The sequence below is a fragment of the Cavia porcellus genome, unplaced genomic scaffold (genome assembly GCF_034190915.1).
Source record: "Cavia porcellus strain 051 isolate PalLab524CR breed Dunkin Hartley unplaced genomic scaffold, mCavPor4.1 scaffold_2, whole genome shotgun sequence".
Classification (NCBI taxonomy): Eukaryota; Metazoa; Chordata; class Mammalia; order Rodentia; family Caviidae; genus Cavia; species Cavia porcellus.
Genome location: NW_026947485.1, coordinates 46,633,570 through 46,661,271, shown reverse-complemented (window position 1 = coordinate 46,661,271; position 27,702 = coordinate 46,633,570). Strand labels below are relative to the sequence as shown.

Sequence of the window (27,702 nt, the reverse complement as noted above, 5' to 3'; positions counted from 1 at the left end):
ACAATGATAGAAGGGGCTAGCAGGAGATTCCAGGTTGGCAGAAGATTCAGAGGTCAGTGACTCAAGAGGATGGAGATGATCTTATGCTAAGCAGGATTTACTGTGGAGTGTTCTTTATCATTTTAGTAGTTTTAGTTTAGACTTAGTCTGAGAGGATGGCACTTCCAGGGAATGGGAAGTCTGAAAAGGGTGACATCATAATCCCAAAATCCATTTATCCCTTAGGGAAGTATGCATTGTGAACTTTTGGTCCCCAATAAATCTCTTTATAATTACAAAATTCTGGCCACTACCTTTGTGCTATAAAAGAAGATCTAAATGAGTATGAAATATCATTATTTCTCAAAAGTTATTATAATTTTTCTATAAAAATTATAAATTAAGCATTGATGTGAATTTGCTGAAGAACTTTCTCAATTTCCATGGTCTTTCCCCAGCAGTAGTTCCTAAATTTGGTAAAATGTACAAACTATGGTAGAATAAAAACACCTGTCCTTGCATTTGATAGCGTCTATGTGGTTGGCTAGTTTCTTATGAATCTTTCCTTTTCTTGCTGCCTTTACTTGCTTCTTTTTTTGCCCTTTTCTTCTTTGAGCTTTTCCTACAAAGATTGCTCTTCTTCAAGACGTTTATCCTTAACAGTCTCCAACCACCTACCATCTTAATACTCTATAAAGAAATTTTTCTCTTATAAATTAAATAATCTTCTCAGAGGATATAATTCCCAAATAATAGTAGGTCTTAATCCATCTCTAATAAGCAATATTTTAAGAGTCAAGATTTTCCAGTAATAGATATTCTGAAATTTGTGACCCATTATTAATATTCATGGATCTCAAGTAAGCATCCTACCCCAGCAATATCTGTTTTCTTTGCCTGACATTCTTCTGTCACTAGTTGCATATTTGCTCAAGCTCTTGGGCTCTAAAGTTAATCATTTGATCTTTCTTTTTTTTCACACATGCAGCTATTTCAGGTCCCTTTCACAGTGTGCCCAGGTTCTGCACAGGCTTCTCCTCCTTTAGCATTGCATTGCCTCTCTCGTGTTATTATAGTGGCTATTAAGTACTTGCTTACTATTTCCTACCAAGTAGAATATGTTTTTCTTAGTCTAGCATTCAACACTTTCATTTCATGGTATCTGATGCTTCTCCATCACTGCTATAGTCATGGTTCTTAGAACTGTTCACATATTTGAATGATTTAAGGAGCTTAAAATTAAACTCCAATGCCCAGACTCCACTCTGGGAAATTAAATCAGAATTTGCTGTGAAGGAGATGGGCTTGGGCATTTTTTTTTAGAGCTTCCAAGGTGATATTAATATATGATGGAATTAGAGAACTACAATGATTTGCCTGATTACGTTTCTAACTTTTCTACTTGCATTGCTGTTCTAAGTAATTGTTTCTTAAAGTTCTATGCTGTGTGTTTTTTGTATGTGAAAGAAAGGATCATATCTCAAAATGTAGGCCAGAGAAAGGTCAGAGTCCCACAACCTCTTTCCAAGGCACATCCCCAATTGACCTAATTCCTGCCAGGCCTCACCTTATCCTAAATGTTTCACACCATCTCCCTGTAATACACTGGAGGCCATGCTATTCATACAGAAACCTTTGAGAGATGCCCAAAGTCCAATGAGTAGATGAACCTACTTGGTCCATCTATTTGCTCTATACTTGGTTGTCTACTTGCGACCAGCCTTTTAATACGTGAAACTTTGGGGGATACCCACGCCACAGTACCTCCTTTCTGTCACTTCTGAATCTTCCATAAGTTCTCCTTAAACCTGAAATGTTAAGAAAACTATCTAAGGTCTTATCATACATAATTCATACATCTTTGACGCCTAGTGTATGCCCTGTGTTGTATTTTTCACAATTATTGTGTCATCTTATTTTTAATTCTATATTATTTGAATAAACATGTGCTTAGAGTTTTTCTGTATAAAACAGTGTCTTGCATATGCACATTAAATAAACCCATAAGTAGTTGGAAGAACAAGCCTACAGATACACTAATCAAATAATTAATCTTTTCCCTCAGGTATTCACACATTATTTCTTCTTTGAAATTTAGGGAGAAAACAAATAGTAAAATGAAATGGCTGTGTGGCAGAGCGAACTGAGCTGTGCTCAGGGACGTGTCTGAGCAGAATCAACTGCAGAGCAGAACTCACACTGCCCTGCAACCTTGGTTCATGTTCAGTCCAGTATTCTTTTCAAAGAAAGAATTCAATCAAGAAGTTAATAGTAACTGTTTAATAATAAGAGTAGCAACTCCTTTCACTCCTTTCTCTATGGAAAAATGGGCAAGGGATATGCGAATCTCATCATTTAGGCTACAAAATGTTCTATTTAGAGCAGAAAAGTCTTGGAATTTAAAAAATCTTGTTTACATTCCACCGCCTTATTAGAGTGACCATCAAGTGACTATGGAGAGCAGAAGTCTCTGTTGAGGAGATGCTGTGTTACTAAGGGCTGATTCCGTATCTTTTAATTATCACAAGGTAAAGGGAATTCCCTTGGTCTGAATATTTGCTAAAGAACATACTGTTGGCAAAATGTTGCCATAATACTTTCTGATTTGTCAGGATCCTGATTCTCAGACCTTGTCAGAATTGTCTGGAAAGCTTGTGGAGTCATAATGTTAGCAAGGGGAGGGTGACTGGTAAGAATGGGAAGGCAGGTTAAGAATTACTAATGAGGGCCTGGGGATTTAGCTCAGTGGCATAAGTGCCTGCCTTGCAAGCAGGCAGTCATGAGTTTGATCCCTGGTACCGATAAAAATGACCAAAAAAAAAAAAAAAAGAATTACTAATAAGTTTCTGGTAATGCTAATATTCTGTCCTTGGGGATATTGAATCACTGGTGCTGAATATTTTGTTGCTATAAGATTTAAGCATTTTTTCCGGAATAACAATTAAGTTATGGTTATTTGCTAAAGTAGTTAATGGCCAAGGGATTCTTAATTTATTGTCAAGACTCTGAAGATGGGGTCTTTGAAAGGCACTGTTACTAAATTTGTATGTGTTAACGCCATTAATTCTGAGTAGACTTGCAAACCTTGGTATACGTTAACTTATTTCGTTTCAGTCAGCACAAAGTATAAAAATGATAGAGACAAGCAGCTGAATTTATTTATTTATTTATTCTTTTTTTATTTTTTGGTTTGAGGATTGAACTCATGACCTGGCGCTTGCCTGGCAGGCACTTACACTGCTGAGCTAAACCCCTGGTAATAAGCACAATTTAAACTATCTTTGGATACACTGAATTTGCTAGAAGATAGTAGCATCTAGGAAAAATATGGACACATGATGTATCCCAAATAATAATTAGCCCTAAAAGAAAAACAAGATGATACTATGAAAAGAAAGAATATGTCCATATGAAGCCATCATTAAGTTAATTTCTTTCTGTGCCTTTCATCTTATTTAAGATGAATATTTTTGGACTGAGTAATCTTTTAATATCTATTTCAATTGAAAATCACAAAAATGTGTAATAATGAATAAAGAATATTAGCTATAACCCCTGTACTATTTATTATTGCTTCTCACAGAGACAGTTAATTTTGGACATCTTTTTTTTTTCCCCCTTTTCTCTCTCTCTCTTTTTTTTAATAATCTTGCCAGGCTGACTTGCTTCAGCCTCCCAACTAAGATTACAGAGTTGTGTCACTGTCACCATGCTCAGTGCTGGGACATCTTTTTAAATAAGTTTTAAAATACATTTTATATAGTTTTCTAGCTTAATATATCTGAAACATTTGCCATAAAACTGTATGAATATTATTTCAATGGCTGTGTCAAATTATATTGATTTTTTAAATGCTTACTCAATTTACTTTCCTTAGTATTAGTGTCATTAGATATCCATCATATTTCCAATGTTTTGTTGTTATGAAAAATGCCTTGATATTTGTATGCAAACCTTTGTGTACATCCTTAACTACTAATTTTGCATAGATTTCTAAAGTTAAAATACTGGGGAAAATGAGAATCACTTGTAAAACCCCACTCTTGCTGTCAAAATTCTATTGTAAAAAGTTAAATAGTACTTCCTATCAGCTGCATAAGAAATCTCTTATTTTACCAAACCCCATCAACATAGAAATTCTGATCTTAATAAGTGAAGGTTTTCTTAAGAATGAGACTTTACCTGTTGTTTATGGAAGGATTACATGAAAATTCAAATTCACTGTTCTAGTGTAAAACAGAGGACATTTCTTTTGGAAAATTAATCCTTGGATCATAGGAAGGATGATGGTGTCTTAGTTACTTTTCTTATTGCTGAGACAAAATACCCAACACCAAATTTAAAAGAGGAAATGTTTGTTTTAGTTCCTGATTTATAGAGGTTCAGTAAACACTCTCTTAGCTCCAAGGCAAGGCAGCATGACAGAGGAGAAACAGTCTGTGGCAGGGCGGGCAAGAAGACAGGGAGCAGCAAGCAGCAGCAAGCCCTCCTTTCCCTGTATCCCATCCAGGCTACAAGCCTAGTGGGTCGTGCCTCACACCAGGGGTGGATCTTTCCATTATGTGAGATATATCTAGCATATCCCAGAACTATGCTAAACCAATCGGTGGAATAATTTAGTTATTATGCACTTTATTTACACACCCTAGATCCAGCTATCTCCAAAAAGAGCATGAGGCTTTTGGGGGACATCTAGATTCAAACTATAAAGCTTGGAATGCCAGAATGGTAAGCGTGTTCCAAAGTAATCTGAAGGCTCATCCAGACAGCCAGAGCATCAGGAATGATAAGTGTTTGCACTTTCCTTGGTTGTTTGTTGAAAGATTCATATTCATAATTTGTCTACTTTAATGAGAAACAGCATATTAGAATTTATCAGATCTCATCTTGTGTGGTGTATGGTTTCACTAATTCATAACTGTACTCTGCATGGCTATAGTATGATAAGACTGTCTTTTTGTAGCAAATAAAGCAATTCTATTACATTGCCACACTGAGTATTTTTAAGGCACTTTATCTAACATCAGAGACAGAGACATTATGGACTTTAAAATGATCATTTCTATACAAATTTCAAAATGTTTTGAAAGATACACAGTGCCTTTCAAAAAGACAATGTCTGTTTTTCTGCAGAACATAGTGTTTCTTTGCTGGATGCATATTCTAACTACATTTGTAGAAAATGGCTTTCCTATTTATAAAGATGTTACATGTTTATGTAGAATATTCAATCAAATATTGACAAATGTGAAACAAAAGTCAAAATTACTCCAAATTATACCACCCAGAGACAACATGGTTAACTATGCTGTGCATGTGCATTGCTTTAAGTATAACACACACACACACACACACACACACACACACACACACACACACACAATGCAAATTTATATCCTGTTCTTTTGCTTTCTGCTTCTTAACAAAGAACATATGATAAAAATCTTGCCACACATAGTTTTAAAATTTTTGAATATAATTTATAATCAGTAGTTTTAAGCTATTTTGTACAAAGTGTTAACTAAATGCTTTGTGGTATGTTCTTTGAGTTACCTTCTTCAGTTCTTGCAACCAGGACATAGGACAGGCATTTCTATTTCACAGATGAGGGACTGAGGCTTAGAGAGTACCAGGTCTGCAAAGCAATACGTCTAGCAAACAGTGGCTTTGAGGTTTGACCCATAACCTTCTCTTTCCAAATTTTAGTTTTTAATCATGATATTGTAGTAACTAACCTGAAAATATATAGAAAATACAAGCTATGCAATTCATTATTTTTAGCATTTTATTGTATGTGTTCACCCTATTTTAAAATAAAGTCCTTCTTTATTAGATACTTAGAATCTTTCTATTTGTTATTATACAATTTAACTTGGCTGCAGTGTTTATCAATTCATAATTTGAAGATTTGACTAGTAATGAAATATTATTAGGTCAATCAGTAAAAATATTAAAACTCTGATCCTCCTTGATAAATTTCTGTACATAAAGATGATTCTTGATTTTACTTCTATCCATAATGCTGGTTCCTCATGTGTCTATGGTATGAGATGTCATCACAATTTTTTAATTTAATGAGATTTTAAAAATGACACCTCTTCTATTTTTTCTGAAAAATGTTTACTTGACTATCAAAATATTTTATTAGGCTACCATTTTAAACCTGAATTATTATTTATAAAACCTTTTTATGCTAAATATATGAATAAACAGTTCATTGAAAAGCAAATTCAAAAGGCAAAACAAAGAAAAGAAGGTACTGAAATTCACAACGTTAAGGAAAGACAATTTAAAGTAGAACATATCAATTTATGTTCATGGCACAGTCAAAATTCAAAATTGGCAATATCACCAACTGCTGGTGGGAATTCTCAGAAAAGAAGTTCTCATACATTGTTTATGGAAATGTAAAATATTGGTTTTTTTTGATGCAGTAATCTGGAAAAAATCTGTAAAACTTAAAATATACTTTTGAAGCTAATGGTGTTATTCTTGAGAAACTGATATAATAGAATTTAAAGCATCAAAACATTAGAAAATCTATATATAAATCTTAAAGTTAACAATCTTGATAACAAATGAAAAATTATTGTATATAGTAGCAAACAAGACAAGTAGATGCTTATATAAAATTTTGATTATAAATAATTAGAGGGAGAAACAGTATATGGTGTTTCAAGGATCTCTGGAAATATATAAAACTATTGTTATAAAACTAGATGGAACGATGATTTAGCAGAAGTCTGTTAAATTGTGGTATAAAATATGCTTCTTATATGTGTAGGAATAATCCACTTTAATAGTAGTTGGCATAGCTTCACAGTGACCTAAATTTTCTTCGCTTTATAGGCAACAGAATTATGAACCTCAGGAGACACTTCTGATATACTCTAGGCTTCTGGGAGCAGTGCCAACTGTAGGAAAATTGTGAAGTGTATGAAATTTGTCTTGGGCCACAGCCTTACCCAGCTCCTTTCCTGAAGCACCCATTTTTGGGAGTTCCAAGAATCTTGACCTGTTAGCTAGGTCATATCCCCCTACTTGGGGGTTGGCACTAGTCACTCACGGACATATACCTTCCTCCACCATGTTGCAGGGCTCCAAATGTCACCTACTCAAGCAAATACAATGGTAGTGCCATTGAGAGATGGCTGCTGGCCTAGTCCTGGATGATGTGCCTAGGGCTTACATGAAGCTGCTACTGAGGAGGTTTTCTTCTTTTCTGAGACTGAAACCACTACTAAGTGACTGCTGAGCTAAAACATCTTCCATGTGTGGGACTCAGGCCTGCTGAAGACACATAAGTGGTTGAGACAGAGTTAGGAGAGAAGAATATACCGTATGCTTTTCAGATTACACCTATGTCTCTGTTCAGAAGCCTTAAATAACAGGCTGGCAAGTTGTAACATTTTGCTTCTGGAAAATTCATCTCTTAGATCTAAAATTTTTATCTGTCTCTGTCTACCTAGCACTTACTCATGCATTCATTGAAGGCATGCTTATATAGGGCTAATAACACACTAGGATACTGTTCTAAAGACTTCACTTATGTTAATCAGTTTATTCCTCACAATGTTTGTACAAATGTTGGTATTTTTCTTACTATAAGGTGTGAGTTTTATGCCTCATGTCAGTTTTATGGGATGATCTTGAGAAACTCATTAGATTATTTGTTGCTTGATTCTAAAAAGGAAGATAAAACTTCGCTCACATATACCTCACAGGAATGTTATGATTGATTAAATAAATCTCTAAAGATTTTTGAAAATAATGTGTATGAATAAGAGATGTTAGTAATCCTAAAATATTTATGGCATTAAGTAATAAGGCAGTGAGAGACAGTTGAATCTTTTTCTCATGTTAGTGAAGTATGTTTTCTTAAGCCTTAATTCTCATATGTACTGAATTAGTATGGAATTATTCTTGGAATAAATTAGGTATCAGTGACACTCTCCTCCCTCTCGGATTGCTCACAGTCCCAAATGAATTATTATCCAATGCCAAATGAGGTATTACTAGATTTTATTCATTGTATTTTAAAGAAGTCATGCAAAATAACTTTTAATGGAATAAGAAGAAGGAATAATATGTGGTTAAATGAAGTGTCACAATGCTAATTATATACTAAACTGCCTTTGCTGTTCTGTGGAATTTGGTATAAGGAATGTCTGTCAAAAAATCATGTCAAGCACTCAAGTAATAAAGAAACCCAATTTAAAGCATTAGTTCACGACAAGGAATATGAGGAGGACATTATTATGGCCAGACATCAGGATGTTTTATAATTGACACTTAACACATTTTAGTCAACAAACAGTTATTAAATAAATTCCATGTAGGACATTATAATTGGTGTGAGTAGGAGAGAGGGAGAATTACAAAGTGAGAATTTCCAAAGAACTGTTGGGCAGAGGTACATATCTGCTTTTCCCGTGATTATATGTGCACACAAACCATCAGGGCATCTTGTCATTGGCAAATTCTGAGCTAATAATGTCTAAGTTGGGCTGAACTTCTGCATTTCTGTCAAGCTTTCAAGTGATGATATTGTGGGCTGGGAACCATTCTTGCAAGACTAGTCTTTTTTTTTTTTTTTTTTTTTTTTTTTTTTTTTTTTTCCTTTTTATCAGTACCAGGGATTGAACTCACGATTGTTTGCTTGCAAGGCAGGCGCTTATGCCACTGAGCTAAATCCCCAGCCCCAAGATTAGTCTTCTTAGCTACAATAAAGCAGTCTAAGGGGGCAGAAAAGATACATTACAAAAGAACAGCAAATAAAGAGGTCAGTTCTCTATGTGGGGATCTAGGAAGGTGCCACAAGTAAAATACTTGGGTGTAAAGAATTATTTTTTTAGGGAAAGTATTGGAGGCAAAAGCATTCAACAGCATGACCTTTCATGGTAGAGAAACTGAAGTTCGTACGGGCCTAGGGTTTCACTTGCCTTCGGGTGTGACTGAAGAGGAAAGAGTATATGTGTAAGGGAAAAGGCTGCTTTTGGGAAAAACCAGATTAGAAGACTAGGTTGGGCAGATATGCAGAGGCCTTGGCTGGTTTGCTAAGAAATTTGATCTCTATTGTTCTGGCAGTGATGAGATTTGTACTTCAAGATGTTATCAGTAGGGATGAAAAGAGATTAGAGAAGGAAAAATAATTAAAAGCAGGGAGACTCAGGAGACCGCAGAAATGGCAATATCTTAGAATTAAAGATTGGAACAGGGATTTGAAAATTTAAGAAATTTTAAATCAGAATTGATGGGATTGGAAATCAACAAAACGTAAGATTGAAAGGCAAGGAAGAGGAAATCAAAAGAAATAAGAGATGTTATGGATATGGATTATGCTTATGTACCAACTTCCCATGATGAATGTAATCATTATAAACTGCAAACACATGCCAATTTAAAAAACTCAAGCAAAATTTCAGATGACCTTATGCTTTTTAGTTTGATACAGGGTTGCTACACCTTTGATGATAAAGACTATGGGAGGAGGGGCAGGTTTTTTGGCAGGAGATAATGAATTCAGAGTTGTGCTTGGTCAGTGGGATATATGTGTAGAGTGTAACTGGAAATGCCTCTGAAAACGAGGAAGATTAAGAAATGTGAATTTGGAAGTTGATGGAGCTGGGTTTGGTGACACACACCTGTAAGTCCAGCACCTAGGAGGCTGAGACAGGAAGATCTCTGTGTGTTTGACACCAGCTTGGGCTACATAGTGAGACTCTCTTTCTTTCTTTCTTTCTTTCTCTCTCTCTCTCAATAAAAAAAGAAGGTAAAAAATAAAAGAAAGAAAGAAAGTCAATGGAAAAGAAGTAATAGCTAACACAATGGATATAAATAAATTACAAAGCTGGGCATGGTGGCACACTCCTATAATCCCAGAACAACCAGGAGGATTGTTGCAAGTTCTAGCCCAGCCTGGGCTACAAAGTGAGCTCAAGGCCAGCCTGAACTGCATAAAGAGAACTTGTTTCGAAAATACAAAAAAAAAAAAAAAATAAATAAATAAAATTAAGAGAGGATTAAATTTAGAGGAAAATAGTAACACATGTAAAAAAAGGATAAGAATTTGAGAAGTAACATGTATTATGAAAAAGCCTTTAAATTGGAACAATCAACTTTATAGCCTTGTTTTTAAAATAACACTAGAATTTTTATTTGCAGAACAATGCATTCTGCATAAAAAGCAATTATTTTCACTTTCTGCTTTGCTGTACTGATTGACTTTATAATGCTGCATTCTTAGTAGCAAATTCTTCAGTGATGTAAAATTCATGAGAGTTTATGTCTAGCTTCAGCCACATAAAGTCCTCACAATACTTCCTCCAAATAATTTGTTAATTCAGACTTTTTTACAAACTAAAGGGCATAGTTTATTCATATTTTCTTAATTTTTAATCTAATGTTCCTTTTCTGTTCTTGGATCCCACCTTGGATACTGTATTGTCTTTAGGCAACGTATTTTCTTATGCTCTACATGGCTATGACAGTTTCCCAAACTTTCTTGTTTTTGATGACCTTGACAGTATTGAGAACTTGTTAGCTTTTGAGTTCCTCAAGTGTAATTTGTGTGACATTTTCTCAATATAATACAGGTTATAGTTTGGGGGAGTATGATCATATGAGAAATGTATTGTTTTTACCATGTCACATTAAGGGGATATATAAACAACGTAACTTAGCTCTGCTGGTGTTCACCTGATCGCTTGACTGAGGTAATGTTTGCCAGACATTGTCAAAATGAGTTTTGACTTAAGAAGCTGTTTATCTTAGAAACTCTTGGTCAAGTTTGTTTTCCCAGCCATAACTTATGTATCTGTTTTGCCTCAATCAAAAGTTCAGGGTCCGTAGAAGAGTTTATGTGTAAAACACTAAGCAAAGTTGGTATGTAGCTTTGTTACTTCTTTACGCACATTGAATATTTAAATTCTTTGTTCCTTTATTTACTATTTCTCTTTTATCTTTACTAGCTAAGAACCAACATGCATATTAATATCCTTTTTAAAAAAAGTCATGATTTTCTCACTGTTCTTTTTTGATGATAGCATTTTAATAGACTGGCTTTTGATTTAATTCTAATTATTGAACTCCTGCTTACATAAAGTTATTTGCTCATTTATGCATACAAATATGTAGCAAATATTTCCTATATTCCAGCACTGTTGTTGATTCTGAGACTCTAACAGTGAATAAAACAGACAATCTCTGACCTCTTGGGGGGGAGACAGATAATAAATGAATAAGAAATACGTGATGTCAGGTGGTGGTAAATGCTTTGGAGAAAAATGAACAAGAAAAGACTTAATATTTTGAGATTTTTGTAAAGTGTGCCAAGGTTTTTATTCCTTGAGAATACAGCGTTTATAGGAATGGTGTTGATATGAATTCTGCTATCTCAGAGTTCTCTGGATTAAATTACTGATCCTGTGGACCTTATCAATGAGGAGATCATCTGTGAGTCAGGAAATGACTGCTTGCTTTTCATGGCAGCCTGCCTGTGGGAGACTGGAAATATTTTAAGAGAAGAATGGCTCCCGAGAGCTGATATGTGATATTTAAAAAAGCAAAAATATTGTTAAAATGGCCTTTACTTTTAATCCCGAGCTTTTAGGTGGTTTGTGAGAACACTTTGGGAAAAGAATCTCAACTACATTCAGTGCCATTTTATATCTGAATTAATGAATCTGGACCTTGTCCTGTGTTCTGAAATGGTCTGCAGTCTTCATCATTTCCAGGGCAGACACTATGAGGCCTGCTGACTGATGTTATCAGTAGCTTTTTTTTTTTTCATAGTTTTTGGGGAGATGCCTGTAGAGTGTTCATGTTTTTGTAATTTTGAGATGGAGAATGGAACATCTACATCCTGTTTTCCTTAACACTATGCCCTCTGACCCCTCTATTTAAGACCTTGGCTAGTCTAACAGGGAGCTTATTTCTTTGTGACAGGAAAAGGAATAATATTAACCATCAGGGCAACATGCTAATTAAATTTTAGGGATTTGTTTTCAAAGTAGATGGAAGCCAAGTTAACAGATATAATGTCTGAGTACACTGCAATTGAGTACTAGTTCCTTTGGCATATGAAGATTTAACTTCATTTACCAGCAAAACTGCTAAAAATATAGTGCTGCACTGGACTGTGAAGGTCTATAAATACCTGAGTGATACCTCTTCAAATCCTTCTTTCCTCTGAGGGCTCAAAGAAAATAGGTAAAGCAGACAATAACTGAAAAATACAAAACTAGATCATTCTTTCCTTGTGTCTGTCTCGTTTCTCTTCCTTGTGAAGTATGTGTTACTGCTGTTTGTACACCACAGGGCTGTTGAAGTGTTGCATAATTGAATACAAGTGAGGCTCCAGCAGCTATGTTTCTCTTGCCTTTCTATGTTTTGAAATAATACTAGTGCCAAGAATAAGACCATGAAACCTAGACTTCCAGTATTCAAATTCTCTTCCTAACACTCACTGTTTTTCTTCCCAAACCCAAACTTGACCTCTCATTGCCTTTTCACTCCAATGTCAGTTGTAGATGAAGACACAAAGAGATACACTAGAACAGAATGTTTCTTAAATTCTAGATGGAATCTGTCGTAAGCCATTTACTACTGTGGCAGCAGCCCTGAGTTAAGCTCATGTGGGTAGAGTTCAGAGTGAGATCGTGAAGGAGACAGGAGATCCACCCACAGGAGTGGCTTGTAGGCCACTGTAGTGTTCCACTCAGATGAAAGAGACAAAGCAAAGAATATAGCCACAGACCACCCTGGATTTTTCCATGTTCTATGAGAGAGAAGCAAAGACTGTAAGAGGCCATGCTCTTCGTTCTTGCTAACTTTAACACAGGTAATGAAATGAATTTGGAGTTGAAGTAACCTTCTTTAATCTTGAGAAAAAGCCAAATCTAGAGAATGAAAGGATATGTTCAGCTTTCTCCCACCAAGTGATCAAATATCAGTTTTCCAGAATTTATGTCAATGAAGCAAATTTAGCTAATGAAAGGATCTAGCTCATTAAAAGCTAAAACGTGGAGTGTCAGTTTGCCAAATAATCAATTCATGGAAAATTGATACTGGAGTATTTTTCACCAGATAAAAAACAGTGTGCTGCTACTAGATGCAGAGTGGAGGCCGCATGAGGACCAGAAGGAGAACCTTGCAAGGCTGACTTTCACCTTTGCAGCCTGCACGGGCCCATTGTTAGGAGAGCTTCCAAAGTTTTGAAATGAAGGCTGAAATCTGGACTTTTATGTGAATTGTACTGACATTTGCATTTTGGCAAATACTTAAAATACAAAAACAAAACTAACACTATCCACCTCAGAATTTCTGCTGCAGGTCCCCGGCACTGGCTGCTAGAGGTCCAGGCCTTCAGCTAGTGGAATGCAGCTCCAAGTGGCATATTTCAACACAGATTTTGGGTTTCTTCAACCAAATCTGAGTATTTAGTACCTCTCATAAAACAAAGAAATCTTTTTCTTAAGGAAAAAAAAGGCTTCAGAAGTTGGGGGAGGGACCTGACTTTTAATGCTAAAGACAGAAATGTAGAGAAAGCGAAGAGATCTACTAAGTGTTTGACTAGTAAGTAGAGCTTTGAGAACTTGAGCTAGAATTCAGGAAGTGTAGTAGGAACTCTGCGTGGAAACAACCAGTGTTTTTCAGGACATAGTAGCAAGAATTAGGGAAGAAGTTTAAGAAGACATATACTGAAATTTTTACTGTTTTTTTACTTCATTTTAAAAGGAAGCAGAAGCATTATACTTAGAGTAATTGTGAATTATTATTTTTTAATTTTAAATATTAATCAAATTTTTTGAGGGATGAGAGGTCACACTCATGAATGTCACAAAACTCTATGATGCTTTATAAGTTATCTTAAATTCTTTTTAATGTTTTAGGCTTCTCATAAAGATTGCTGCAGGCGGTCATTGTCTGCGCTTCTTTTGCAGTTTTTCATATTTCTAAAAAAAAACAAGTTTTTCATTGGAGGTGCCTAATAAATTGAATTCTTTGAATTATTTAAACATGTCTTCTGGTTTTAAACATTTATACATTAAATATATATTTTTCTTTCTGTCAATTCTAGATTATGTAAGGGGAGGTGACCTTGAGACCTAGAGGAATATAGAACATACCTATTAAAGACCCGTAAAATGCAATCCTTACTCTGAAATTCTCTGTGTGGATGTCCTTATCTTCTCAAAATATTTACTTGGGAATTTTATGACAGGAGGTTTCTTCTAGGGTTTTAGTATTCCCTGAGCTAGAAATGATATAGAATAAAGGCAGTCTTTGTGTTTCCCTTTGAATAAATTTTTTAAATAGTTGAAAAACAAGCTTCATATTTAAAGTAAAGCATCAGAGTCATTGTATTGTACTTATTTGGTTTTAGCTCTGGGAACTGACCTGAAGTTGTTTCTCAAAGTGAGGGTGTTTGGAGCAGGGTTTGTCTCTCATCTTAAGGCCTGACTACTATCACCTTAGTGAGATTTTGTTCATCCCCACATCCTCCTGCTCCTTTTCTCTTTGCCCTTTTGAACTATTTGTTGTATTCTTGGGATAACTCAAGCAAACAGAGAAGTTCTAGAGCAAGAGCTTGGCTTCAAATTTCCGGATCCTTATGTTTGCTGAAAAAGTGTCTAAATGGCAAGACCTTGCCTCAAATAGTTACTTGAAGAACATTTATCTCAAGATTGATCAGAAAGAGGCAGTGTGTACAGAAATTTTTTAATAAATTGAATCTCAAAATAGGGAAAATTTCCCAAGCAAGCCAATGTATTCTTTCATACATTGCCTATTGACTTTTTCACACGGCACCCTTGGTTATGTTGGAGTTACTTATTTTTAAATCATCTATAATATTAAAAATTGAAGGACATTTCTTCTGCATATTTTTCTTTCACCCCCTGAGGTAATGTGTTTACTACTCTATTAGGGACTTTTATTTATTCATTCAAAAAGTATTTTAAAGTCCCAATTATATGCAAGCTTTATACATGAATATAAGAAAATAAATCCATTAACTCATAAATATTAATTTTAAAATACTCAAGTATTATGCAAGAATTCACTAACCTGAGATTACTTTCTGAGATTATTATAGTTTATTGATAAAGAGCCTTTCTTCTGATAAAATAGGTGAAATAACAATTGCTTCAATTCACACTGCATTCTAATTTTAACTTGCTTCTGCTGTCTATAATGAGATCCCTTTCATACAAAACTTGTCTCTTAATTCATTTAATTTAATTTTATTTTTTGTCTAGTGTAACTTTTTTGGAGTAAGAAAGGAATTTTATAAAGTATACTTGATTTGAGATCTCTAAAAATAGTTGTAATATCCGTGCTCAGAAAAAAAATTTATTTCACTTATCATTATTTGATGTTACAACCTTCTCCTCTTTAAAGGAGGAGACAACATAATCTTTCCTTCCACTCTCCAGAGGAAAGTTTATAATAAAATGGTGACTTAACGCACTCTAATTGCAATCTTTTAAAGGATCTTTTAAAATAACTTTTCAGAAAATCCAACTTTTCCTAGAGTACAATGCTAAGTATAAAAGTGTTAGCTTCTTATATTAAAAAAGTTGCATGTTAGTTATTTTGAAAATTAGGTTTTTTTGTTTAAATATATTCAGAATAATTATTATGTTTGTTCTAGGATAATTATAGTTTTTGATCTGAGGGACTAAACAGTAATTTAAAATATCCAATAAAATAATTTGTTTTTTGATATTCTTTTGCTCTTAGATAATTTGGATGCTTGGGATTTACTCATTTGCCTGCCTTCAAGGAAAACTGATGGAAAACCCTGTGTATCCAAGGAAGATATGTGCCAGTTAGGTTTACATCAAAAGGTAACTAGTCTAAAAATATGCACAATTTTATCAGGCCTATAGATATTAACAGTGCAATTTTATGGCCCATAATGTTTTTTTTAAAAGTCTTGAAAAATTACAGCCATTAATTATATCTTCAGTAAGAGTTGCAATTGGCCATGTGTGCTAATCAGTTTGCTACTGCTATGACAACCGACTCAAGAAAAATTGGCTGAGAAAGAGGAAAGATTTATTTTGGCTCAGAGTCTCATGGGTTTAGGTCTATGGTTGCTTGACCTTTCTGTCTTTGAGTATGGAGAGGTAGTACATTATGACCAGGATCATGTGGCAGAGGAAATTGCTTATCTCATGATGGCCAGGAAGCAGGACAGGAAGAACCAAAGTCTTAATGTCACCTGCAAGGGCATACTTCCAGTGACCTAATTTCTTTCAGATTGGCCCTACCTCCTAAGGATCTGTCACTTCCCAATAGTGCCAAAAGCAAGCCTTTGCCTTGTTAGCTTTTAGGAAGCATAATGCAAATCATAACACCAGCCTTACATACTTTACCATAAAAGAGTCAAGTTTTTGTGTGACAAAATCTCCCTCAGTTCTTGGGGCTGTCAAACAGTTTTTTACTCAGTAATGCTCAAACTGTAAATAGAATTCTGTAGCCTATGAAGTAGTGGCTATGTTGGCTACTTACTTACTCAAAGTATTACTTGATTCTCATTGCTCTGACCTTTTCAAATTTATCTTAAATGATAATAAAAGGCATACAACTTATTAAATTTTAAAAATTGACACTCAGTAATTATGGTCTAGTTTGTAGGAGCTTTTGTCAATGCTTTCAGAATAGTTAACTAAGAACTATGCAACAGATAGATGATGCTTATAACAAGTCTGTGAAGAAGGTGGCAACCAAGTTATTTTAAGTATCTAAATGGAGTTATGATAGCCTGCTGCAATTACTTGATATATTTTCAAGAATAGTCTAGATACTTCTTGGCCATTTAGTTGAGCATAGTCATTTGGGTGTCTTTACGCATCTTCAACCATCCTTTCTGTCTTATTTACTTTTCTCTTACTGCTGAGATAAAATGCCTGACATCCAGAGTTAAAGAAAGCAGGATTTATTTAGCTCACAGTTTGTGGAGGTTTCAGTCTATATGCAGTTGGCTCCAAGGAAGAGTGGTACATGGCAAAGGGGCACAGTTCTTGGGGGCAGACAACAGCAAAATCAGCCAGAGCAAAAAGGAGAAACAAGCCTCTTTCTGACCCTTTAATCTTAACCAGACTGCTTGGATGAGGGTGGTGACAATCCAATTAGGGGAGTGATCTAGCAGTCACCCAACCTTAACCCCAGCATTGCAATATGAATGAATCACAATATATATATATATATATATATATATATATATATATATTCAGTTATCTCCAAAAAAGCCCACTCCCCATGACTGAATGAGGTTTTGGGGGCGGGGGGATCTAGACACAAACCATAACACTTTCCTTGTTTTTATGAATTTGTCTTTTTTTGTTATGCTGGGGCTCAAACTCAGGACTTCATACATACTAGGAAATTTCTATACCACTGAACTACAGTGCACTGTTTTATTTTCTTCATAGCCATTTTTCTGCTCATTTTGGGGGGGGTACTGGGGTTCAAACTCATAATCTCCTGCTTGCCAGGAAGGTGCTTATGCCACTGTGTGCTCATTCTTTAAATATCCATGTTCCTTTACACCATTCCTTAAATTTTAATTATCATCTGCATTTGATGATTCCAAATCTACAGCTAAAGTTCAGAGCACTTTCTTAGGCTTCTGGGCTGGATATACCTGAGCACCTCTAGTTGGATGTTCTCAAACTCATCCTACTTCTTAGTGGCTCATTATTTCTCCCTTGTAAATTTAATTCTGCTCTTGCATTAGAAATTGCACAGAGTTTCTGTTCTGTTGGTCAGGAACACGATCAGCTACTCTGTCATCTAAGATCAAGGTCTGGCCTTCACCCTTCAGCTTTTCTTCTCCTTGACATCAACAGCCTATCAACAGCCAGTACTAAGACATTTAACCCCTTAATATTCTTCAGATACATGCTCACTTATTCTCGTCAGGTCATCAGCACTTTACCATTATTATCACTAAATTCTCCTCACTAGTTTTTCTGAATCAGATTTTCGCCCCTGAAACCTACCTGTCTACAGTTATTTGAAGAAAAATATAAAATGGTGAACTGACCTTATTATTTACAGTATTAAATACCTTCTGTGTTTTGTATATGTGTTCCAATAAGAAACAAATTCTATACTCCAAAGGCATTTTGAAGAGGGAAAAACTGAAGAGAAACTAATAAAGGAACTATACAAAACAGTTTTTTAGAGTAAACATGTACACATACGCTAAAAATAAAAGCAAAGCTACAATAAGAACTCATTAAGGCAGCAAGTGGGAAAGTAGCTCCTAAAATTCTCACCATCTTTGGTTGTAAGAGAGGTCTGTAAAAGAAATGGTGTATTCTGAACCTAACAAGAGCTACAAACAAAAAAAGGTGTCACTAAAAGGTAGCTATAGACTTAGGGGCGTACAGCCTTTGCCAAATCTCAGGCCTATTGTGAAGGAATCTGGAGATAAGAACCCAGAGTTCTCCCCCATCAGGCCCTTGCCTGTGCCTCCCATTGGTTCAAAATCACTGTCAGTCAAGGGACAAGATTATCTCTTTCTGCCTACAAAAGTCATCTGGACTTTCCTGGGAAAGATTGGTAACTATTTAGCACAGAAAGCTACTGAAGTTTTTTGTAAATCACTCCTGCCTAACAATTCTCTTCCATTACCTCTTTTGAGTGTAATGCCATAAGTGATGCTACTGTGATTATTGTTTTCTAAATACCTATGTTGTTTTGTGTTATATACATTTATTCTAATTATTTTTTTCTACATAAAATATCCTTTTTTCTACCTCAGTGATTTCCAACTAGAAGAAATTCTCTCTGTCCATATAGTACTTGACAATATGCAAATATTTTTGGTTTTGTCGCAACTATGGAGAAAGATATGTTACTAGCATCTATGGGTCAAAGCCAAAGATGCAGCTCAATATTGCATAATGTCATCAACAAAGAATTATGAAGCCCAATAAGTGAATAGCGCAAAGGCTGAGAAACCCTATTGTAGTCAGTTGGCCTAACATTAGCCCTTTGGATCTGCTGGACTCTTTGTTGCTATCACTTACTGCATGCAGTGCTTCCTTGGTTTTCTCCTCCTGGGTATTCTTGTAATTCCTCATGCAGATTCATAATTTTTATGCACCTATTGTTTATTCTTTTTCTTATCATCTGCAAAAATAAGCCAGGTTCACCCAGCTAATGAGAATAAATACTGTCATACTGGTGCTAGTACTGACATTTGTTGGGCAATGCTGATCTCCCTCAAAAGCTTCCCTCTCTATTTCCATCAGCCTACAAGATGTCTCACATATTCTTGGAAGTAGTATTTTCATGGTCTTGCTGTAGCATCCTTTTGTAACGCGCTACACCAAAGTTACCTGAGGAACATCTATACTGTGGTAGCTACCTTCATATTCCTGTGAAAGATATGCTCCCTGACCTGAGTGCCAGCCACAGCTACAAAATTCTCCAGGTGCTCAAAGTCCTTGCAGCACATCAGTTCTGTGTAAACTGGATGTAGATGCAGAACAAAGAGAATGTGCCCCTACCCAATTTGGTTCTTCACTTTCTTTTCGGGGCTCCAAAACAAGTGATTTACAACTTGTAAGATATAAAGTCACGTGCAAATATGCTTTCTGTGCCTTTTCTTCCTAGGCTTTTTAAAGTAAACACTTGCAACATAAGTCATTACCTCAATGATTTTGGTAACATTATTTACATTCTATAGCCAGTAACATCTCTCACCAAATAAAAAGGCCTGGACAGTCTCCAAGATATTTGCTAGCTTAAATTTGCATGGGAATCATAGGATGCCGGTGGAATCTGTGATGAGGAGAAAGAGAGCAAAACGGCTAGTGACAACAGACAAGGTGAGTCTTGTTTGTCAAATAAACAGAAAGAGCAACACAAGTACAGTGGCAGTGATACTGAGATCTCTTTCTAAAATTTTAAAATAGTTTTGGACTTGCAGAAAAAATTGCAAAAATAGTACAAAATTTTCCCATATACCTTGAGTTTACTTTAAAGTTTTCCATAATCATGGTACATTTATTCAGAGTAAGACACTGATCTGCACTATTAACTAAATTATAAAACTAATGCTGCTCTTCTGTTCTAGGATTCAGTCTAACATGTCTTGTTACATGCAGTTTGGCTTCTCTGTTGTCTCTTCCAGTCTTTGACAGTTTCTCAAATCCTTTCTTTTTCTCATGACACTGAAATTTGTGAAGAATAATGGCTAAGTGTTTTGTAGAGTGTGATCTAATATTGTCTCATAAAATTATTGGTTTTTGGAAAGAGTGCCACAGAAATGATGTGCCTTTCTTAATCTTAAAGTACAAGAAGCACGTGATGTCCACTTATTACTGATGACAATGTTGACCTTGATCACCACTTGATGGTGGTAGCTGCTGTGAATTTCTACTGTGAAATTACTGTTTTTTCCTCTTGTAATTAATAAACACCTTGAGAAATGATACCTCAAGACTTAGCAAATGTCCTAATTCTCCTCAGTCTTTCAGAGATGAATTTTAATTTCTAGGAATGGATCATGCCCACAATGATTATTCTGGTTTTTTTAGTGGTGATTTTTATTTCCCATTCTTTCTACAATTATTTATTAAAATTATTTTTTTGTTGTTGTTTGTTGCTGTGGTACTAGAGATTGAGCCCAAAGCCTCATGCATGCCAGGTAAGCACTCTACCACTGAGTTACAACTCCAGTCTCGGGAATTATTTTTTAAGAAAGAGATGTGTCTATCAATGAGACATGTCTGAGTTTATTTTTTTTTAAATAGAAAAAATCCTTTGTGATAAATTTCTTGCCTTGAGTATTACTTTTATCCTAAATTTAGGCTAACACCATTAATCAAGATGGAGGCTCTAAAACGTGAGAAGATTTGCTTGCAGAATGCCTCAATAATTTTATTCTTGGCTTTCTCAGGTCATTCATCCATTTGTTTAACCATATGTTTATTTATTGACCTGTTCCTTTGTTCTTTCTATAACTGAATGATTTACATTAAGCTCTGCTTTAGATAGTGTGAATATAGAGTTAACAATACAGCTAAATTCCCTGTGTTTGGGAGCTTAGACACATGTAGCAAGTTAGGAAAAGAAGAGATCACTGAGTAAAAATAGATGTTAGGCGGAAAAAAGAACTAAGGAGAAAAGTAAAGTCAAGAGCTTAAATACTCAGGGTAGCGGTGAGTTTTCGATGAGACGAGTGGGGAAGATTCCACTAAGCAAATCACATTCAAGTATGGCTTGGAACATGCAGAGCTCTCCATGCTTCTAGCTTAGCTAAAGTCACAGATATAGATTAGAGGAACAACAGGCAAACATGAGGAAGGATGCCGTGCTTATTTGAGAAATGCAGAAGTCCTAGTTGACAGGAGCAAAGTGAGTTGGCTGGGAGGTGAAGACACAGATGGACCTGGAATGATGGCTTGGTGTTGGGAGCCATGGGTATCCTTGTAAGGACTGTGGCTTTTATTCTTAGTGAGGTGGAAGATGATAGGAAGGTTTTTTGAAAAGGAGGTGACATGAATTCCTCTGAGTTCTTACAGGATTGCTCCAGTTCTGTTGATACAAGTACCCAGTAAACAAGGAACAAATCAAGGAGAGCAGATACTAGAATGATGTGGGCCAGGAAAAAGGGTGACTTGGACCAGTACAGTGACAACAGTGCTGGTGAGCTGGAGCCAGCCATATTGGGGTGAATATATGTTGAACACAGAAATGATGATGGTAGTTGATACTTATATAATCTTGATAAGTGCTAAGTGCTATTCTAAGTACTTTTAAATTTATTTGTGTGTTTTCTTTACAAATGAGAGGAATGAAAAGCAGAGGGGTTAAGTATCTTGTCTAATATTTCATAGCTAATAACTAAATCAGAGAAGGCTGACACTCAGGAAATGGATTTCAAATTTCTGCTTTTCATTCAGGTTCAATAGAACCTTTCAAAAATCAGTATTTAGGTATTGCATTTAAGCCTCATCGGATGAGTATTCTTTAAAAATGCATAAATCCTCAGTAATAAATCTAGATGGATTTCTCTTTGGAGAGTGAATAATTTGAAATTTTATGAACCATGATTTATTTATGTAAATAATGTAAACATCCAAAAGACAATTTCCTTCAAATTTCTTGGGGATGTCTCAGAATTTTTGAGCCTTTAGTATGAACAAAGGAAAGGCACCTGCTCAAATTAGAATTACTAATCTCCCTAGAGCTTTGCAATTTTAGCACTTAATGAAAATGGTCATAAAATCTGTAACTGGAAATGGATGGTCAAGAGTCTCTCTAATCAGGAGGATACTACTAAGAATTTTAAGTGGATTAGTTCTTACATGCTGGAAGTGCAGTAGGGGCCACTATTTGAGGAACACTAAGTTTAGTAACTTAGGCTCTATCTCATCTCAAACAGATGGGTGCTGGCGTTTCAAACTCAGAGGGATTCATTTCTAGCTTTAAATATTTGTAGGATTAGCAGTCCCTAAAACCAGGATGCTGTTTTTAGTACTTGGAGAGCTGAGAACTACTGAAATGGCTCTCACCATAGGGCATTTCCAGGTTTGTGTGAATTTGATGAAACAGAACTTGTGTATGAAGGATGGAGGGAGGAAAGACTTTTCTTTCTTTGACTAGCTGATTCTCCTAATTTCTTGTCATTAATTTTTTTTCTTGTTGATGATACTGAACAGCTTTAGGAGGTCTGGTTTTTGACAAGAAAAAAGGCATGGACAGGTACAGTGAGAAAAAAAGAACAGACTCCTGGGATATAGTGTGGTGTGTGTATCAGTCTCAATGTTGTACAATCAGGAAAAATTTTCCTTTGAGTACTTTTTTATTCTTTATAAGGATTTCAAATTCAATTGTCTACTCTCCTTAAGAAGTTAATGATATTACTATGGTTTCATATTTTTTGATTTACAAACACTTTTCAAATGCTTATAATTAATATCATGTTTTGCTTTAATTAATGAACTCTGCCTCAAAAGAATGATTTTTACTTTTGATTTTGATAATATGTAGCAAAGATAATTTAAGTGTAGATTATTACAGACTGAGGGTTTTTAGAATTTTTTTTTTTAATTTTTGAAATAGGGCCCACTTTGTAGTTCTGGCTGTCCTTGAACTCACTATGTAGCTGAAGCTGGCCTCAAACTTGCAGTGCTGGGATTACAAGTATGTGCCACCATGCCTGGTTTACAGATTGAATTTTGGAACTATGTTGAAATTGAAATGTATTTAAATGGACATTTTCTTTCTCCCAGTTTGATCTGTAAGAAATACACCAGGGTGTGAGTGCCATTATCATTCTATATATGTAATTTAATTCTTTCAAAGGTTGTGGGCATGGCTCTAATCAGAGTACTTTGGGAGGTAGAGGCAGAGGATGGGAAATTTTGAGTTCCACTTGTGCAATTTAGTGACTTGGCAAAGCTGTGCCTCAAAATAAATAAAAGGTGAAGGATGTAGCTTAGTGAAAAGGTCCTAGGTTCCATTTCCAGTGCAAAAACAGGTTTCACGCCAAGCAAAGAAAAGCAACAATCTTTCTATAAACACATGTATGTATTGGTGTTTGAGGAATCCAAATAAAACATTGGCATTTATTTAAAATAACTTTTGGACTGGGCATAGTGATATATAGCTGTAACCTCTGCACTTGGGAGGTTGAGTCAGAAAGAACGTGAGTTCAAGACCATCCTGAGCTACATATTGAATTTGAGACCAGCTATTATAGTAAGACCTTGTCTTGAAAAATAAATGAAAGAAATGATTATTTGGCTGTTAATTAAATACTAATGTAGATTTAAAGTGTACAAATATTCTCTTTTGCTAAGGAATGCTTATATTGGAGGAGTTGTATATGTGTAGGGTCAGTATATATATATATATATATATATATATATGAAATCTCTGTTTTTTGCCTCAATTTTGCTATTATCCTAACATTTCTCTAAATATGGCTATTAAAAATAATTGTAATGTTAAACTGGAAGCTCATCATATGAAAATCAGCTAATCCAGATTAAAACTACTTTGATGATATTCCACTTGATAATGGTGTAAACATTTTCTATTTTATGATACATGTAAAAGCAAAAAGAACTGGGATATAAGAGAGTATTATTTGGTTCAACAATCAAATACATAATGTAGTCAGTCTATAGCAGCAGTACGACCTATTCACTTGGAATATTTTCACCTCTTATGCTGTGTTACTCAATTTAACTGCTTAGTCTGATGTTCATTTTCAGCTCTAAGTAGAGGTGATATTTCTAGTGTCATATGTCATCCGTTATGTCATCTGCAACTCTGTGAATTCTAAGTATGTGCCTCAGAGGAAACAGCATGCAAAGTCATTGGGTGGGGAACAGGAAAAATATAGGAGAGTAGAATGGTAGCTTCCCTTGGGTTAGCTCTGACTTTTTGAAGCATATTTTTTGTTGCTTGTGAGTCAATTAGTCTTTTTGGTCCAGTGTCTTCAACGAAGATATATATTACACAGCAATCTAGGCTTCTGTTTGAAATTTCTGTTAACTATGCCGTCATTGCAGTACACACATGCATAGCTTTGGCCCATTCGTCCAGTTACTATTATCCATCTTACCAGGCCTCTTCTATTCCCTTCCATGGGTATGAGATGGGACTGCATAACTGCAGGTGCTCTTAGCATACACATGGCAGCACACTGGCTCTGAATGCTTTAGGAGGTCAGAAGTGGACCTGAGCCTCTCTGGAGCCTTTAATGCTGCTTACCTAGCACTGGTTCTGTATCTGAATGCTTTCGTTGTCAGAGATTCTATTAAGTTGCTAGCAACTGAGTGGTTTTGCCTCGTATAGGTAAAATTGTTCAATGTTATTGAATGTTGAGGCTTTTCACAATCTAAATTTTTACTTTGTGTGTTGTTAAAAAAATTAAAAACTTTCACACTGCTTTTTCTGTCCCTCTAGTCCTTCTTAAGAATTTTGAATTGAAGAATTCAGGGCTTTTAAAATGTTCTTATTTTCCACATTTAGTTGCTGAACTCTCTCTCTCTCTCTTCTTTTTTAATTTGAGAAATGTAAACAACCTAAAACTGAAAGTATACTATGCTGATATTTTTCTTCAGTTCAGAAGGTAAATGTCTATACTTTGGTGTTCTTGTTGACTCTTGGCAGATTAAAGTGTTTATGCATTCTGCCAGTGCAGAATCACAAGTGTGAATTCTGCTGAAACTTGGGCCTCGATCATATAGGACCTGGGCTGAATTTGTTCCTTCTGTAGTTATTGTTGGGGAGCAGAAAGTTTGCTGAATAAATGATGAGGGTAAACAAGATCACAGAGTGTGGAAGAGATTTAATCAATATACTGTTTCAAAGCACTTTAAATGGGTCATTTCTTAAAACTACAACTCATTATAGACTTGATCAAAATTCTACAGCAGCAGTGGAATTTAGAGATCAAAGGCTCTAAATGCTTTTTTTTAAGTAAAGAAATTGAAGAAAAAAAGAAAGAAAAACAAAGAAACAGAATGTGTTCAAGATAACAATTCTATCAAGTGTAGGAAAGGGACCATAATCCATTTCTTTTTCTCCAACACAACTGAGTCCTTTTTATCTAGTGATGTTAGTAGAACACCGTCGAGAAAGTATCCTCTTTATTAGGTTAGAATGAATTAATTTGAAAACAATATCTCAAAAATAATTTGATTTTCAAGATAATTTACATAGATTTCTTTTCATTGGCTTTAATAATACTTTTCCGTATTTGCTATTTGTTTTGGAATTTAGTTTATGATAGTTAGTCCATTTGTAATGAGAATAAAATTGTTTTATTTTTCTTCATAAGCTAAAAATATCTATTATATATGTGAAAACATTTATTAAATATTTAAAACAGAGTTTTGTGATGACTTGCTTTTTTGTATGAAAGCATAGTCTTTATGGCCTTCAGGATGAAGACTATGTATGAAATTTTGAAACACATTTAACACTGAATAACTGTGATGAAAATCACTGAGGGCCTTTGGAACTGTGGAATTTAGTTGACTTTGAGGTGTCTGGCGCTGCTTTTTGGCAATGCAAAATTAGCAACTGTGAAGTTACTTGTGTTAAAATGCTTGCCATAAGTACTTTTTATATCTAACAAATATGAAACACAAAAAGGGTTTTCAAGAGTATATTCAAATATTTTGAAGATTTCCAAGGGCTTTTTCTCACATTATCAAATAAGCCACTTTCATATTCTGGACTGGAATGCAGTCCTCCAGTGATTTAAATATTGGGTGTGGACCATACACAGAGAGCTCCACATTTAAACTTCGTGTTTCTGTATTTTCTTTTCTTCACCATTTACAATTGTCTAACTCATTAGAATCTTTTTTATTCCTTTCAGATAAATGTACTACCAGAGCTGTATCATCTTTGCAGAAAGGAAGGATTATGTCAAATAATTAGAAGATTTCCAGGTAATCTTTAGTTTAGTTAATTATGAATATGTTCATGACATAATGTATCCTTGGCAGACATCAACTAATGAGCACTCAGACTGGCAGTTTTATTGCTTTGTCTATCAATTCCACTATCACATGCCTTCTATAGTCCACAGATTTTACCAAGGGGAAGACTTTGATAATAAGTAATATAAGCATAACACTGTTTCATTCTCTCTTTTGATTTGCTAGGTGTATATTACTTTTTATCTATTCTGTGTGTACTTAAAATAACTTTTGCACTACTTAGAAAAAATATTGTAGTAACTCTTGGTTGTATAAAACTTGATGTTTTGAAAAATAAAGGTTTCTTCATGATTCAATCATTGTGATCATAAAATATATTCTTTTCCTTTCTAAAATCATCTCACTTGTCCATGTGTTTAAAACAGGTTACGAAGTAACTTCTGTCTGGACTGAATTGGAACTTTTAAACAAAATTACCACCTCCAATTTCCAAATAAGTTCATTTAGTGGAAAAAAAAAACAGTGGAGGGACACGAGCATTTATGGGTGAAACAAGCCCTTACTAATAAAATCACAGCTTGCTTTGAAACACACTGGTGGAAGAGTTCTCAAATTTTGTGTTTAAAACTCATTTGTTGTTTAATACTTTATGCCCTTAGAAAGTATTTCATTACATAGTTAAAATTTAGAGCTGCATAACTTTGTATTTTATATTAATTTATTCTCAGTGGAATCAGAAAATTGTAGATGCATTAGCCTTCAGCTTTCTATGGGGTTCTGTCTCCACAAACATGAAGCCCCTTGGCATGTTCCATTGGGAAGACTACAGTCTTCTAGAGTATTCAACAGGAATTAAAATAGAAATGAATCAGCAATTCAATTTTCAATTTAAAATGCATTTCCATATAAATAGCTGAATAAATTTTGCTCTATAATTATTGTTATATATAGTAATTATAACTGATTATAATCTCTGGGGGCTTTGGTAATCTCTAGCTGGATAGCTTTTTTTTTCTATAAAGAAGTAATATTTTGTGAAAAGTAAAATAATCTATTTCTATTAGTAGAATATATGAATATACAAAGTTCCTTTAAGGCAATCTGAAAAAAATTGTTTGCATTTTGATTATAGTCTGCAGATTTTTACAGTTTGTTTTCCCTTTTTATTACTGGCATTTCAGGATGGTTGATTCAGAGTACTAAGGTTTTTAGCATTGTAGTTAGCAGAAGAAAATCATAGCAGTGGTTATGATTTGAAATCAATTATCAGTTTTAAAAATTTACACCATCT

At 34.9% G+C, this 27,702-nt stretch overlaps 1 protein-coding gene across 2 annotated transcripts in view; it reads left to right on the top strand.

Moving 5' to 3' along the window:
* The window catches only part of Cped1 (cadherin like and PC-esterase domain containing 1), a 266,447-nt gene that overhangs the window by 38,977 nt on the left and 199,768 nt on the right, over window positions 1–27,702 (top strand). For both annotated transcript variants that reach the window (XM_063241609.1, XM_063241610.1), the window contains exons 4-5: window positions 15,724–15,830; window positions 26,348–26,420. In XM_063241609.1, the coding sequence (XP_063097679.1) occupies window positions 15,724–15,830; window positions 26,348–26,420 (180 nt within the window). The remainder of the gene's footprint in view (window positions 1–15,723; window positions 15,831–26,347; window positions 26,421–27,702) is intronic.